The sequence below is a fragment of the Pleurodeles waltl genome, chromosome 2_2 (genome assembly GCF_031143425.1).
Source record: "Pleurodeles waltl isolate 20211129_DDA chromosome 2_2, aPleWal1.hap1.20221129, whole genome shotgun sequence".
Taxonomy (NCBI): Eukaryota; Metazoa; Chordata; class Amphibia; order Caudata; family Salamandridae; genus Pleurodeles; species Pleurodeles waltl.
Window position 1 is genome coordinate 943,679,175 of NC_090439.1, and position 17,564 is coordinate 943,696,738.

A 17,564-nucleotide genomic window follows, 5' to 3' on the forward strand; every position below is an offset into this window, starting at 1 on the left:
GAATGCGCCAAATCTTGGAAGCGCTAAGCAGGGTCAGGCCTGGTCAGCCAGGTCCGACTCTGCTTAGTGCTTCAGAGAACATGCACATTCAGGAGAGGGCTGTAGGCAGTGAAAGCTGTCATTTCAGGCCTCTTGTGCACCAGCCATTACCATGTACAGTGCACACGTGGGCAGGTCGGTGCACAAGAGGCCTGAAACTGCAGCTTTTATTGCCTACGGCCCTGGCCTGAACTCAGGCCAGGGTCATAGGCAGCAAAAGCTGTCATTTCAATCCTTGTTTGTGCACCACTGTGCAAAAACAATGAAAAAGAGACAAGGACTTACCTGGGTCTTCCCGGGGGTCCTCCTCTCTTCGTTGTCTGACGGCGATGAGTCTGCAGTGGCTGGCTCCTTCTGGCCTCTGCTCCTGTGCGCGCTACAGCCCAGTTATGGGCTGCACACAGCAAGTGCAGACTATCTGCCCTTGTGCTGTGCAGCTCATAACTGGGCTGCAGTACGCACTGGGTGAGCTCCGCTCTGCTGGTGGGACTAACAGAAATGTAAGACTAACTCCAAGCTCCAAGCAGCTCCAAGCAGAGCACTGAGTTCGGCAAACACCTTTAGCTCCTCCAGAGGAGCAGAGCTCCCTGCGCATCCCTAATCCCAAGGATGGCAGCACATACTTTTTACTTAACATGAAAAATATCTTACATAGGGAAAGTCTCTTCCACGAGAACTCCTAAAAATGGATATTTAGGGGGCTTTTGACAACCAAATTGCACAATTATTCTGTCTTTTCTAGCACTATGATTGTAGCATCCTTACATGTACCAGCAAGATTGTCAGGCAGTAGAGAAGAGCATGCAGTAAGAAAAGGCACTGGGTTTTATCCCGCTTTGCCCTTGGAATCTGGAAAACCTTCCACATCAAAGTCTGGCATGCATGCCCCAACCAATCTTTAATGAAGACTCTCGACCTCAAACAGTTCGTCTTCTTCATATGAACATATGTGCAAGTTGTACCTCAACTATATGAAATATTGCTTCTCATACTCCCCTCTGAATGCCCTTTAGTACTCCGCTTATCTATAATGCTCCACTGCTTAATAGCTAGAGTTGTGCTATAAAATTCCCTATGAAAGCTTAAGCACATGCAAATGAAATTCCCTGAACCTAACTGGGTGTGATAAGCAATTTGAGTTTTTTGTATATATTCAAAAATTAATGGCCTTGTGGATAATCACAACTTTCACATATGGTCACGCCTCTGTTTCTCAACTGTGGAAGTATGTTTTCCTTGTCATTGAAACAGCAAAACCTTAATACTGCCAGATATTCCTCAGTCATAAGTGGCAATTAGGGTCCTGAATTACACACATATTTACTTCTGGTAATCAGGGTTAGAGTAGTTTGATATCCTGAGTTCCACACCTGTTCGTGAAGCTTACAGCAGCAAAATATTTTATGATTCAGATCCAGAGTTATTTTTACACAATGGCTGGACTAAACAGGTGCCTGTAATGGGCTTGCTGTTCTGAGGATGTATTACAGATCAAGTGTACAGACTGTGTTTGTATGGGTCGCTCAACCATTTAGCATATCCAGCAAAAAACAGGGTTGTGTGCCTGATTATCAGTGCTTTCTGCAGATTATGGTTTAAATCTAGCAGTTAGTACACCTACTGTTGACAAAACAGAATGGAACCACAGAGTACTGAACTCCTCTGTGTCTATATGAAAGTGTTACCATCTACCATGTCATGGGATAATTAATTCCCCAAAGAGGGTGAGTATGACCATTGATTACATCTGCTCATGGGAGTTTTCATCACCACATTCAAGGTGTCCCTGCAAAAAGAATAGTATTGGGGCCCCAGACATAGTCTCAGTGCAAAACATGCATTAGCTACATTTGGAGCAAGGTCAACGACCACCCCTCATGAGGTGCACAATGTAACTGCATGCCTCATTGTGGCATTGCAGCAGGCTCCCTTAAAGATGCAGGATGGGGATCAGCACTAGCTGTGTGCCACATCAGGTGAGAGGGCAGATCTACCTCTTTTATTTAGGGATATTGTATCTCTATGTCTTTCCTAATATGTATGGGGACACACTATCATAAAAATGGCTGATCACACATTTTACACCAAATAGGTGCCAGAATTGTTCACATGAAATTGGTATAGAACTTTTAGAAGAAGAAACAGTCCCAGGACTTTTAAAAAGGGCTCACATGACATTAAAGGGGTCATTCTGACCGCGGCGGACGGCGGTCGCCACCCGCCACGCGGTTCCCGCCGAAAGACCGCGGCGGTCATTCTGGCTTTCCCACTGGGCTGGCGAGCGACCGCCGAAAGTCCACCCGCCAGCCCAGCGGGAAACACCCTTCCCACGAGGACGCCGGCTCAGAATTGAGCCGGCGGTGTGGGAAGGTGCGACGGGTGCAGTTGCACCCGTCGCGAATTTCAGTGTCTGCTAGGCAGACACTGAAATTCTTTTTGGGGCCCTCTTACGGGGGCCCCTGCAGTGCCCATGCCATTGGCATGGGCACTGCAGGGGCCCCCAGGGGCCCCGCGGCACCCCCTACCGCCATCCTGTTCCCGGCGGGAGAACCGCCAGGAACTGGATGGCGGTAGGGGGTGTCAGAATCCCCATGGCGGCGGAGCGCGCTCCGCCGCCATGGAGGATTCTCAAGGGCAGCGGAAAGTCCGCGGGACACCGCCGACTTTCCGTTTCTGGCCGCGGCTGAACCGCCGCGGTCAGAATGCCCAGCGGTGCACCGCCAGCCTGTTGGCGGTGCTACCGCCGACCTCCGCCATGGCGGTAATTACCGCCAGGGTCAGAATGACCCCCTAAGTCCAATGTTGGTTCAATCTTCAAAGACAATCTGTTCATAACAGAGAAAATATAGGAAGTTCATGTCACACTAGCCGATTTAAGCCTCATGCGTTATCGATCATACACAATGTTGATTGCCTCAAATCAGTCTATCTCTTACCAGTTTAAAAAGTGATTGTTAATATGTACATCTTAATATATCAGTTGCAGTGCTTTATACATTTCAGTAACATATAATATTTTGACACAATTACACCCCTTTACAATAACTTAGTTGGCAGCCTTTTAGGTTATTATAAAACATTTTGAGTCCCATATTGTATATTATACATTTAGCAATGTGCGCTATTCTTCATACAAATATGTTAAGTAAGTTGACAGAAACAATTAAACATAACCTTAAACTAATCAATATTTTTCTAGATTTTATTTCAAAGTACTACTTCAGCCATGTACTGTATTTCGATGTTACACTGTTGGAGCCTTTTTAACTAAACTTGTTCTCACTGTGTAATTTTTCTTTAAGATGAACTGCTGATTGCACATACCATGATAACTGAGAACAAAGAAGCCACTTGTTGTGAAGTCACTGTGGAATTTAATCAGAACTTGGTTAGATGTGCTGTAGACTGACTCTAGTGCTGTGTTACCGCTGAACTGTCCAATCTGTGGTGAACTCTGATCTGGTCCATCCCTGGAAGATAAAACAAGACAATGAAAAAGTGCCATTTATATCTGAATTTACTGTAGCTATGGAAATTCTATACATGAAAAACAAACTTTCTAATTAAATCCCCTGAACTTCTTAGGACAAAGTATTGAATGCACTGAAGTCAGGACAATATAACCCCTTTATTGCAAAGTAAATAATGTGGCCTTCTTCTACACTGCCTCTCCAGTACAGAGACTTGAACATCACATCCTCCAACTAAAATATGAAAATGTACTTGAGCTGTAATGAAGAGGTTCCCTCATTCCTCATTTTTTAGTTAGCTTTTACATGCAGTCCTTCATGTACCCTGAAGTTACAGATTGTAAAACTGAAAGCAAATCAACCATAGCATTTAGACTCTGGCTGCTTTTAATGTGATTGATGCTCTTTGGCATTGCTCATGCACCTGTATACCAACCACAATGAAGGAGGAGCTCCTCCTTGAAATGTTACCTCTTCCAAGTAGTTTCCTGCTTGGGGATTGCCACAGGACAAAGATGCCTAAGCAGGGCTCCACTAAGTCTTTTGTAGGGTGTGGAAAGCTTTTAGGCACCAGGTGTAGACTTTTTGTTTTTAAAGGGTGGGGTAATCTATACTGAGATTGGGCCATGACCCCACCCTTAAGGACTCATCACTATTTCTGCCCACCTTGGGAGTAGACTGGACAGTTTGCCCTCAATCTGCTCTGCCTGTGGAATGGTGGAACAGAATGTTTAGTGGATACTAGGGATAGAAAAAAATGGGGAAATGCTGGCTTATCCTGGCATCAGGCCCCACAACCCTCCCCCAAATACTTAACAGTCATGCTTGTCCTAGGGGTAGATTATGGTATTTACCCTCAATCTGCCTTTTCAGTGGGGTAGATATTCCATGAAGGCAGCATACATTTTCACTGGATCAGTCACTAGGACATGTTTCCTCATCTGCATAAGGGTGTGATTCCATGCAAATGAGGTAAGACTTTGCCTTTGCAATCACACTGTTTTACATATATGGTTGTGTATGTGGTTGCAGACACAAAATACCTCTTGGAAGAAACACTGGTGTAGTGCACAGAGGGGCCCCACAAAGCCTTCTGGCATCCTCCTCCTCAAAGTATTAGTGGTCCAGCTTTAGTGAAAGACAGCTGTGATTTTAACCTGCAGCTATATGTTTCACTAATGCCTTCTCCTCTGTGCCGGTGGAAATGTCACAGTTTGCACAAGTGCTAAGGACAGCAGGTTTCTTTGTAATCAAGCCAACATTTGTGGGGACTGCACAGGGTCCATCCAAATAATAATAGCATGTCATAGTGCAAACTGAGCAGTGTGCCCAAAGCCTAATCCTAGCTCAGGATTTTTTGTTTTAAATGATGGGGAGGAACGCTGTATGTCCTGGCATCAGGCCACACCTCCAACCACTGCAGCCCAAACAGTCTTTCAGCCACACGGGTGTCTATAGCCCAAATACATGACAAGAGAGAAGAAATATGGATTCCTTTGGGTGTAGTATTGACATTTGGGTCTACAGGGAGGGGTGGTAATCTTTCTTTTGGTGGTAGAAAGACTATCTTGCTCCCAGTGGTAGGACCCATTTCTAAAACAGGCACACACCCAACACCATTTATTTTTGGGAAACCATACATGGTGTCCAGTGGGCTTTCTGCTCTATAGGTGAACCCTTCAATCATCCCTAATTGAGGAGAAAAGCTATCTGGTAGTCAAGGGAGATGGATGGAATTCAGTGACAGGAAAAGCAAGCCTTTTTTGCCTTATAGTCAGGTGGCTTTTATAATTCCTCATTTTCACCCGGGCTGGCCAGATACGTGATAAACACCCTAATCTGGTATTCATAGGTGCTTAAAACCACCAGATTACTAATGGCCTTTTTTGTTATCACAAAATGATGAACATAGAGGTTGCTACTCTGGCTGTAAAGATCTGTAATGGACAGATGCTGCAGTAAATAAATGATTGGGAGAGATGATACCAAAACCTCTTGAAGAATATAATCAGTTTCTTCTGTCCTGAAATAAGAGTTGGGTCCTGTTTCCAGCCTGAATGATCCACTTTTTTGTAACTTCAGAAAGGCAGTTTTGGACTGGCATTGTAGTAGATGTGAAGTTATAATTTCTAAATCTACACGATCCTAGGTACAAATACCAGGAATACATAGTGGTAGTCAATTCTGTGCAGATTGATACTTTTGTAGTTGAAATTCTGGTAGAGAACGTGTTGCTCTTATAAAAACTGAAATTCATTTTCTATTTATATTTCACCTTTTGTGTTCAGAGCCTTACTGTACACCAGCAATCTGCTTATTCTGCTTTCACTGAGAGGTGTTTCTGCAAGGCCAGCCTTGAGTGCGCTTCTAAATCCTCGAGTACTCATTGTGCCTGTGTGATCAGATAGATTGAGTAAAACCAGAATTGAGACATTTGCATTCTTAATGTCAGGAATCCCCAAGGTGCCTCCTGCATTATCTGTCAGCATCCCCAGGGATTAGGGTTAAATCATATCTCTGTTCTTGGTTAAACCTTCATGTTTCTAAGTAAACATAATGTGCTGTGTTACACAATTGGTTTTTATCAATGCTTGTTTTACCACTGCTTGTTTGCTAATGTGAGAAGGTGTAGACATGTGCTTCTAATTGGGTGTGGTGACTCATCCACACGTGGAAACTCAACTGCATTCCTGATTGGCTATAAATAGCAGAGAGAAGCATGCCTCCCTGCTTGACTTTGTTTTGCTTCCTGATCTCAGCACCTGATTTGGCAGTCCAGCCCCTGCTGTCATCCTCATATTCAGGACTTTTGAGGCAATTATTTTCTTTGTTCCTGTACCAGCTGACATAAGGCATTCCTCCAGCACTCCGGAAAAGACTGCAGCTAAGTTACTAGTACTCTCAATGGAGTTTGTTCTTTGAGCGCTGTGTTTTCCTAGAACAGCTTGTGTATTTTTTTATACTTCGTATTTTGGCAGAGTGCTTATCTTAAAGAGACAAATGCATTTCTGAAAATTCTACATTATTATTGTAGTTACTTTCCTAAATGTGCTTCAGGATATCCGCTTGAGCTCAAATACTAGAAAAAGTGACAGTGCACTTTTAAAAGAGCATTTACATGACTTTTCTTTCTCTAATAGCATAACTCTTGGATTTAAATTGTGTCATTCATGTCTGTGTTTCAGGTTTGAGCAATGTGTTTTTTGAAGGGCTTTTAACACACACAGTGAAACCAAACCAGACTGTGCCACCCTAACTGTTTGAACCCAGAGTGGACATTTGTGTTTCTTGGACAGTTATTCTTCCTTTTAGTTTAACCTATGCATGCAGGAAAGTTATATCTGATATAATTAATGTCCTTGTTTGTCTTTCTTGTGCATGATAAGTGCAACCACAGTTCTAGTTGTAGTGTGCAACAGTGAATCTCTGTGTAGCAAGCCCTAGTTTCCCAGTACTTATTGTTATGGTACTCAGTTTGGGTTTTTTGGTAATGAAGTGTTATTAATTGTGCCAACAGTTATTATTATCCAAGAAAAGTGCTGGAGCATCCCGGTGTTCTTCTCCCGCTCCTGTGCCCATATCAGAAAGAGAGATTCACTTTCAAGGAAGTTGAGTGCACTAACTCTACTATCACTCTGTCAACAACAACCTGCCCCGAAGATACAGGGTGCCTGGCTGAACTGGCAAGATGTGGCAGTGTTTTGGCTCTTTCTCTTCCACTCCCCCTTTACTTTTGGGACACCTGCCGGGGTTTCTGTGTCCACCAGGAAGTGCTGAGAGGTGTTCCAGGAGGTTGGGGGCATACCACCGCCCCTGCAGATATCCTGCTTTTCAGGTGAGTGGCCCAGCCTCAACACTTAATGCCATCCAGTAATATGCTCAGTCTTATCTGTGCGCATTTTGGTAAAAAAAATGTGAAGAGAGAAAAGAATGAAAATGAGATGGAGAAGGAGAAGTGCTTAACTGTTTACATAAAACATTTGAGTACTTTTAAAGTCCATAATTCACAGGAATGACAACGTATCTGAGAATTGCATGTAGGAGCTCAAACAATTTCATACTCTACATGCTCACTCTTAGAATTTGGGAACCTGGACACAATCCTTATCAGGGTAAATTAGATTCATGCCATAAATTAACCTGTGCTCACCCTCTGGTAGCTTGGCACAGAGCAGCCAGGCTTAACGTAAGAGGCAATGTGTAAAGTGCTTGTGCAACACATCAAACAGTAAAACAGTGAAAACACCACACAACACAAAAAAATACCACATCTAGTTAGAATAATAGAGCTTATTTATGTGAGTAAAATGAGACTAACATGACAACAACCCAGTAGGTAGAAGTTGAGACATAATTTTTAAAAGATTAAAATGCAATATAATGCCACCTGAGAACATCTGGTCATGCTAGACCCAGATAGATCCAAAATTTCAGGCTGACTACAATGGAACATGGGTTGGATATAGTCCCAGACAAGTCTGGCTGAAGTTTTACCTTCTCAAAAGTTGAGCCAAGAGTCCCGCTAGCGAGGAAGAAGTTCATTGGAAGCAAGGAAAGCATCGCTGGTGGTGGTCCACAGGTGTAAAGAGTCAGGGACTAGTGGACTGGAGCCTCGTAGTCATGAGAGGTGGTGCTTGCTGTGTGAAGATAGGAACTTGGCGCAGCTTGCACTGATTCTTCATGAGAGTGGCATGGCTCCGGTTCACGGTTGTGAAAACCCCGAAAGCTTGATTTCAAGAGCCAAAAAACACTTCCAAAGGCCCCAGACTTGACAGACACCTCTTGTGGGACAGAAGCTAGTTGAACACGGGTCCAGGGGCTGCAGCAGGTGTGTTGGAAGTCTTTTGTGTCCCTAAGACTTTAGAAGAACAGGAGGCTAGCCAGCAAGCCTGTGGAGTCACTCTGGCTCTGGGTTGTAGAGATTCAGGTCCAGTCCTTCTCACTACCAGACAAGGAGGGCAGAAGGCAGCAGGTCAGCCCAGCAGAGCAGGAGTCCAGCAGAGTCCAGAAGAGTGGCAGTCCTGCCAGCAGCACAGCAGTCCTGCTTCTGGCAGAACATGCACAGGTCCAAAAGAGCACTGATCTGGTGGTGTCTGAGGTCCAGTTATGTGGCTTTGAAGTGGGGAAGACTTCAAAGAGAGGCCTTTGTAGTGCACAGAGTCCCTGCCCTTCCTGCCCTGCTCCAGACTCACTACAGGGGGCTATGGAGCCCCTTGTCTGGTATCAAGACACAGCCATTGAGGTGTGTCAGCTTTTTTCTCCCATCCTGCCCGGGATGGCCAATCAGGCTGTGGGTGGTACATCAATCACACCTAAACTCCCTTTGTGTGTGGCTGCCTGGAGGAAATTCACAATAACCCAGCTGTCACCCCCTCAGATGTATATTCAGAGAAAGGCAGAAAGCTGCAGGTGGTTAAAGTAAGAAAATGGCAACTTTCTAAAAGTGTCATTTTTAGAATTACTAATTTAAAAATCCGACTTAACCATAAATTGTGAATAGAAATTGTGATTCCAGAGACACAAAACTTGGGGGCCACATCTTTTCCACATTGGTAATTACACTTATAAAATTTAATAAGGCAATTCCAATGTTACCCAATTGGAGAGACATACCTTACAGTAATGAAAAACAAATTTAGGAGCTTTTCACTACTAACATTTAAAACTTAAAAGTACATGTCCTACTTTTTAAATACACTGCACCTTGCCCTTGGGGTGTTTAAAGTCTACCTTAGTGTGACATATATGTATTAAAAAAGAAGGTGTGGGCCTGGCAAGAGTTTTACATTGTCAGGTCAACATGACAGTTTAAACCTGCTCACACAGGCTCTGCTATGGCAGGCCTGAGACATGAATGAAAGGATACATATGTGGGTGGCATAATCAGTGCTTCAGGCCCACTACTGGCTTTTAAATTTACAGGCTCAACACGTCGTGCACTTTACTAGGAAATTATAAGTAAGTAAAATATGCCAATTTCAGTTAAGCCAGCGTTACCATGTTTTAAGCAGAGAGCACATGCACTTTAGCACTGGTTAGCACTTGTTAGCAGTGGTAAAGTGCCAAGAGTCATAAAGCCAGCAAAAACAAGGTCAGCAAAACAGGAGCTCAGAAGGCAAACAAGGTAGGTGTTAGACCTGACAGCCTTAGGGTAGTCACCCCTAGCTTTTTTCCTGCCTCCCTAAACTTTTGAGATAGTGTTTTGCTGGTTTTTAGACTCTACGCACTTTACCACTGCTAACCAGTGCTAAAGTGCATATGCTCTCTCCCTTCAAACATGGTTACGTTGGATCACAGACAATTGGGCTATTTAATTTACTTATAAGTCCCTAGTAGAGTGCACTATATGTGCCCAGTGCCTGTAGATTAAAGGCTACTAGTGGGCCTTCAGCACTGATTGTGCCACCCACTTCAGTAGCCCCTTAACCTTGTCTCAGGCCTGCCATTGCAAGGCCTGTATGTGCAGTTTTACTGCCAATTCGACTTGCCATTTAAAAGTACTTGCCAAGTCTAAAACTCCCCTTTTTCTACATATAGGTCACCCCTAAAGTATGCCCTAGGTACCTCCTAGGGCAGGGTGCTGTGTAGGTAAAAGGCAGGACATGTACCTGTGTTGTTTACATGTCCTGGTAGTGTAAAACTCCTAAATTGGTTTTTACACTACTGTGAGGCCTGCTCCCTTCATAGGCTAACATTAGGCTGCCCTCATACATTGTTTGAGTGGTAGCTGCTGATCTGAAAAGAGTAGGAAGGTCATATTCAGTATGGCCAGAATGGTAATACAAAATCCTGCTGACTGGTGAAGTTGGATTTAATATTACTATTTTAGAAATGCCACTTTTAGAAAGTGAGCATTTCTCTGCAGTTAAATCTTTCTGTGCCTTACAATCCAATTCTGGCTGTGTTTAGTTGACAGCTCCTTTTGCATTCACTCAGACACACCCAAAACACAGGATACTTGGCCTCACTTGCATACATCTGCATTTTGAATGTGTCTTCCTGGGCTGGGAGGGTGGAAGGCCTGCTCTCACACAAAGGACTGCCACACCCCATACTGGGACCATGGCAGACATGATTTAACTGAAAGGGGACCTGGTGCACTTCTAAGCCACTCTTTGAGGTCTCTCCCACTTCAAAGGTACATTTGGGTATAAAAACAGGGCCTCTGCCCTACCACCTCAGCCACTTCCTGGAGAAGAAACCTGAACCAGAACCTGCACCCTGACAAGAAGAACTGCCTGGCTGCCCAAAGGACTCACCTGACTGCTTTCTGAAGAGGACTGCTGCCTTGCTGTTGCCCTGCTATCTTGCTGCAGAATTGCTCTCCAAGGCCTTGGATGGAGCTTGCCTCCTGTTCCCTGAAGTCTCAGGACCAAAAAGGCTTCTCTCCTGCAGCTGAAATCCCTGTGCGGCAAAACTTCGACGCACCACCTGCCAAGAACGACACACAGCCTGCTCTAGTGAAAAATTCACTGCACGTCGAGACTAGAATGACGCAGCCCTGACTTTACGATAGAAGATCGACGCAGTGCCAGCGACGTGACTGGAACTTTGATGCACATCCTTACTGAATCGATGCAAGCCGACTCAGAATGACGCTGCCCGACTTCCTGGGAGGAATCGAAGCAGCGCCTGCCGTGCACTAGAAAATTCCCCGCATTACCTACCAGAATTGACGCAGCCCTTGTGACTTCGCTCCACAAGTCCAGGATTTGACGCATCGTCCCCGGGGTGTCTGAAAACCCTGCAACCCAAAGAGGATCCAAGTCCGTGTGCCAGAAATCAATGCAACGTCTTCCCTGCGTAGAAAATAACGACGCAAGTCCGTGTGCGAAGGGGCGAAACCAACGCACACTCACTGTTTTCCACGCACCTCCTCCTCTGACGCCCCTTGTGAGGATTTTTCACGCAAACCAGGTACTTTGCCCTGCAAGAGACACTTGTTGTTTCTAGTAGAACTTAAGGCACTTTTTATTGCTTTTACAGTAATATTTCAACTCTAAGACACTTGATATCACTTTCAGTGATATCTCTACATTTGCTTATTTAATCTTTAACCGTTTAGACCTGCATTTATCCAGATAAATATTATATATTTTTCTAAACACTGTGTGGTGTATTTATGTGGGGTTATATTGTGGTATAGTATGATTTATTGTACAAATACTTTACATATTGCCTTTTAAGTTAAGCCTGACTGCTCAGTGCCAAGCTACCAGAGGGTGGGCACAAGATAATTTGGATTGTGTGTGACTTATCCTGACTAGAGTGAGGGTCCTTACTTGGACAGGGGGTAACCCAACTGCCAACCAAAGACCCCATTTCTAACAGTAGGGGAAACCATAGCAAGGATGCTAGGTCTAACATTCACCCACTACTTTTCTCTATATCAACCCCTGATATTTCCCATTATGGATACAAGGTCTGCCCGGGCTCTTCTTTCTTCCACTTTGGCTATTTTTCTCTATATCAATTCCTGATATTTCCCATTATGGACACAAGGTCTGCCCGGGTTCTTCTTTCTTCCACTTTGCTTCAGTCTCCTTTTGTAGGCATTGAACATGCACTGCTAGCAGGTCTCAAAATCTTTGGTGGCATCCCATCTCTGCTGTGTAAGCACATCAGCTCTCTAGAGTATAAGGGGATAATGGTTCTTCATAAGTGTTCCAAATGGGATCTTTAGTTGGCAGTGGTTTGCAGCCTGTCCAAGTAGGGACCTTCACTCTAGTTAGGGTAAGGCAGTCACACATCTGCTTACCCCCTTGGTGGCTTTACAGAAACAGTTTGGCTTATCACAGAGGCAATGTGTAAAGTATTTGTATCCACAAACAGTAACGCAGTGAAGACCCCACAAAAGTACTCCACCAGTTTAGAAAAATAGCCAATATTGATCTGAGTAAAACAAGACCAAAATTACAAAAATCCAACAAGTAAAGATATCACTTTTTAAAGGTTTAAATGAGTCGCAGTCTAAAAGAACCAATTGTTGTATCTTTTTAGCACAAAGTACCTGGGATGTGTCAAAAACAAAGACGTTGAGGGCCGTAGGGAGGTGAGCACCAAAAAAGCAAAGTGATGCATTGGTTCCTTACTGCACAGAGAAGGCGATGAGCCGATTCTTTCTTCGCAGGGAAAATGATGCACCGGTTTCTTACTGGCAGGGGAGGTGATACATCCATTCTTTTGTTGTAGGAAAGATGATGTTTTGATTTCTGGACACGCAGCCTTGATTCCTTACTGCAGTGCAGGGTTCATGAGAAATTGAAGCCTAGGGACGATGAGTGGAAAATCCAGACATGCTATGTTGATGGAGCTGTGGTGAAACAGGCACTGAATCGACTCTCCGGCTGTGGGACAGGCGCTGTGTTGAATTTTCAGTGTGTGGATTTTTGCCAACAGATCACCAGCTTACAATTCCAAGGGCCCAGGGACTGAAGTTGGCACTACTTGGCAAGTTAGCACTCTCAGCAGAGGAGCCCAGGCACTGGGAAATCACAGTCTTTGATGTCCCTGTGACTTCTTAACAGAAGGAAAACTCAGTTCAAGCCCTTGAAGAACCTTGGAAAGCAGGAGGTAGAGAGCAAAGTCCAGTCCTTTCACTCCCAGGACAGAAGAAGCCAACAGAAGGCCAACACAACAAAGCAACAGGCAGCGTGGCAGTCCCTCCTATAGCATCCATCTCTTCTTCTTGGCAGAATGTCCTCAGTCCAGAAGCGTTTTAACTTTGTGGGGTCAAAGGTCCAGTAATTATACCCATTCCTGCATTTGAAGTAGGCTAAACTTCAAAGAAAAGTCTTTGTAGTGCACAAGACCCTGCATTTCATGCCCTGGACCCAGGCACATGTCAGGGGGTTGGAGACTGCTTTTTGTAAGGACAGGCACAGCCCTTTTCAGGTCCAAGTGTCAACTTCTCCCACCACTCTAGCTCAGGAAGGCCCATCAAGATATGCAGGGCACATCTCAGCTTCCTCTGTGTGACTGTCTAGAATGAATTCACAAACAGCCCTCTTACCCTGAAGCAGATTTGTGTTCCATAGACTGGCAGAGGCACAGAATGGTTAAGCAAGGAAATGCTCACTTTCAAAAAGTGGCATCTTCAAACCTACAATTCAAAAACCAACTTCACCAAAAGATGTACTTTTAAATTGTGAGTTCAGAGACCCCAAACTCCACATCTATATCTGCTTCCAATGGGAAATTACACTTTCCAATGCAATAAGGAAAACCAAATTTAGCAGTATTTCACTATCATGAAATATAAAGCACACCAGTACATGTCTTACCTTTTAAATACACTGCACAACACCCATGGGGCTGCCTTAGGCCTATATTAGGGGTGACTTACATGTAGTGAAAGGGAAAGTTTGGGCCCGGCAGGTGGGTGCACTTGCCAGGTCAAAATGATAGTTTAAAACTGCACACACAGACTCTGCAGTGGCAGGTCTGAGACATGCTTGCAGGGCTACTCCTGTGGGTGGCACAATCAGAATATTAGCATTTGGTTTACAGGCTCTGGGCACATCTGATGCACTATATTACTTACCGGTAAATCAAATATGCCAATCATGGATAAACCATTCACCAATACCATTTAAATAGACAGCATGTGCACTTTAGCACTGGTCAGCAGTGGTAAAGTACCCAGAGTTCTAAAGCCAGCGAAAACAAAATGCAGCACACAGTCAAAAATAAGAGGTCAGAGGTCAAATGTTTGGTGAATACCCTGCAAAAAGGGCCATTTCCATCAAAAGGTCTGCTGGCACCACTGTTTCTTTAGGTAGGCCACAAAGGGATATTTGTTCACCTTCTTTCTGCCTGGTCCATTGTCAGTGTGAAGTCTCTACTGCAGGAGTGAGATCACAATGTGAACAGTGGCTCGCTCTCCATCTGATGCTACTTTAGCTTCATAGTCTATGAAACTGAGAGATCATAGATATAAATGTGGCAATAGTTTACCAACACTCCTATGCATGAGCAAAAACAAATACAGAAACCAATAAAATTATACAAAAAACCCTTAAGGACCTAATAGGGTGTCTCTATATCTTAAATGATTTTATTCATAAAAATCTAATTTCTAATTTCAGTCTCACCTTCTCATGAAATGTACGGACACCTCAGGGCTACAAGGTGACAGCCTTCAACCTTTTGGGACTGCCAACCCCCGCAAGTGAGCAGACAGCTCTCTTGCAACACTCGTCCTGACTGGATGGGTTGCCTCACACTCTGCTCATCAAAATCAATTCACCAGGATCCTTGCTAAGCCTCACTCCGTCCAGGCCCTCTCCTCCTCCTCCTCCTCCTCCTCCTCCTCAAAGGTCACACTGGTTTTGGCAGGCAGGCTGAAGGCTGGTGCTCCAGCCACAGAGCAAGTAGTCCTGGGTGGTGGACACTCACCCAGATCGGTGACTGGCATACCTTGGTCCCCAGTCCTTGTTTAAACAGTGACAAGTGTTGGCGACCTTCTGTCTCCTGATGAGATACTACAGTTCAACAAAGTATGGTGCACATGATGTCACCTTTACAGTTCAAATCCTGACATTCATGATTTAGTTTGTGGCCATAAGAATTTGTGTTGTGAGTGTCTGCTCCTTTGAAGTGTTCTCTCCTCTGCACTGCCCTTTGCCAAAGGGACAGTCCGCCACAGTAGGAGTGGCTCCAATTATGAGTGAGCTACTACACAGGCCAAGGGAGTAACCAGGGAGCATGCATGATTGTCAGCCTCCACCAAACTATTACCTATTAAAGATCAGTGAGCTAAGCCTTCCTCTCTATCACATTCCCTGGTAGTGCCAGGCTTATCAGTACCACTGTCTCCCTTAAAATATGCTCAGGCCTCACTGAACAGTAACTCTTTCCGAAATCAAAGAGACTATTGATGTGCACAGAGGGTGCTATTGTCTTATCCATTCAGTGTACACGGCCTACCGAGGCCCTCAGGAATGTTAAACATACACATCTCTAGTCTGAGGGTTGCAGTTTTCACCTCTCATGCAGGCCCTGTGATTTGAAAACAGAACCAACAGGCCTCCATGTTATGTATCACCTACAGGTTCACACACACAGACCATCACACACACACGCAACATAATCTCTCCTAGCATTCATGCACTAGTATCATGTGCTGACCGGCGCGGTACACAACCCAAGGAAGACAAGCGTGAGTTAACTCCATAGACACATAACTTTACAGGAGAACAACATTAGGCCCGCTCCTGTGACAGGGGTAATTTTCATTACTGATTTGAATGAACACAAAAACAGGAAATCTGCCACCACCACATTTGCATTGCTTAACTCCAGGTAAGGGCAAAAGCCCCCCACCTTCACAAGGAAAGCGCTTGGCATGCTAAAGAGACAGCATTACTGTGAGAAAGGCCTAAGTATAGGGCACATGCATGACCTAAAATCATTATGAGGGATCTAGAAATTATTACAGCTGGTACACTCACCACTCTGAACAAGGTGCACGTTCATTACCATGCAGAGTACTATCACGGGCAAAAAATGGGTGTAAGTAATTGGATTTTTACTTCCAAAGGATAAGTCCCTTACAAGTAATGTTGGCAATTGTCTCTGTTGGACCCGACCCTTTCCTGCAGGGTCATTCCCAAAGCTTTTGGTTCCTTCTCCTATTTTTTCTGACCTCTTGCTGTTGGCTCTAGGACTCTGAGCACTTTAGCACTGTTGATCAGTGCTAAAGTGCAGGTGCTCTCCCTACTAAAGTTGGTATGATTGGCTTATACCTAATTGCCATATTTAATTTACCTGTAAGTCATTTTACAGTGTTATCTCTATACCTAGGGCCTGTAAATTAAATGCTACTAGTTGGCCTGCAGCGCTGCTTGCACCACCCACAGAAGTATCCTTTCAAACCTGTCTCAGGCCTGCTAGTGCAGGGCCTGCATGTGCAGTTTCCTGCCACAGGGACCTGGCATCTAAATTTACTTGCCAGGCCCAGAACTCCCCTTTTACTACATGTAAGTCACCCCTAAGGCAGGTTGTAGCTAGTCCTATGGGCAGGGTGCTATGTATGTAGAAGGCTTGACATGTGCCTGGTTGTGTGACCTGTCCTTGTAGTGACAAACACCCTATCTGGTTTCTCACTGCTGTGAGTGCTGCCTTGCTCATAGGACTGCATTGGAAATGCCATGCCTTATGTATAGGGGATACTGTCTGATTTATGAGAGGTAGCATAGGCATGCTTGGTATGGTAGTAATGGTAGTGAGAAATGCTGCTTACTGGTGTAGGTTCATTCTTTTATTACTTTTATAGAAATGACACTTCTAGACAGTGAGCATTTATCTGTACTTTTGCATCTTCACTCAAATCCACATCTGGGGCAGAGTGACAGCTGGGCTTTGTGCATTCATTTCAGACAGCCTGTACACAGGGAGGGTGGAGGTGTTACAGAGGTGCATCTGCATATTGAATGATCTTCCTGGGCTGAAAAAAAGGGGAGGCGGGCAGACCTACATTTGTAAAGGCTGTGCCCTGGCCTCACACAATGGGCTTGTGTACCCACAACTCATGTCTGGAGCCTGTGCTGGAAGAAGGAGGGGGCACTCCTAAAACCAGTTGTAACTGGTCTCAACCTCCTCTCCCCCTCTTTGTAAGTGTTATGCAAAACTGAGTATAAGTACAGTGGATTTTCCCCATGTAAGACAAACAAGAAACATACTTGAATGAATGGACACAGAATGCAGCTGGAGGGACTCACCAGGAACTGCCCTGGATTGATGCTGCTGTGCTGACCTGTGGCCTGCTGGGTCATTAGGAGAAACTACCACAGACTGCATACCCCTTGTGCTGGCCTGATTTTTGGGCCCTACTGCCCTGTGCTTTACTTGTGTCCTCCAAGGGCTGGGAGCTGTGGCCCCTGCCACCCTACAAATACTTGCTTCTCAGCAAAGGAGCTCTGTGCCCTTGATTTGTGTATCAGCCAAGAAGAGTGCTTTATTTTATGGGCCAGCACCTTGAGAACGCTTTCCTTTTATGGGCTTAGCGCCTTGAGAGCACTTTACAGTATTAACACCGGAGAATCACTGCTGCGA

At 44.8% G+C, this 17,564-nt stretch overlaps 1 protein-coding gene across 1 annotated transcript in view; it reads right to left on the minus strand.

Annotated features, from left to right (window-relative positions):
* Positions 1-17,564, minus strand: part of CSMD3 (CUB and Sushi multiple domains 3) — a 2,682,374-nt gene that overhangs the window by 459,042 nt on the left and 2,205,768 nt on the right. Inside the window, exon 44 of the mRNA XM_069220640.1 lies at positions 3,364-3,509. Within this exon, the coding sequence (XP_069076741.1) occupies positions 3,364-3,509 (146 nt within the window). The remainder of the gene's footprint in view (positions 1-3,363; positions 3,510-17,564) is intronic.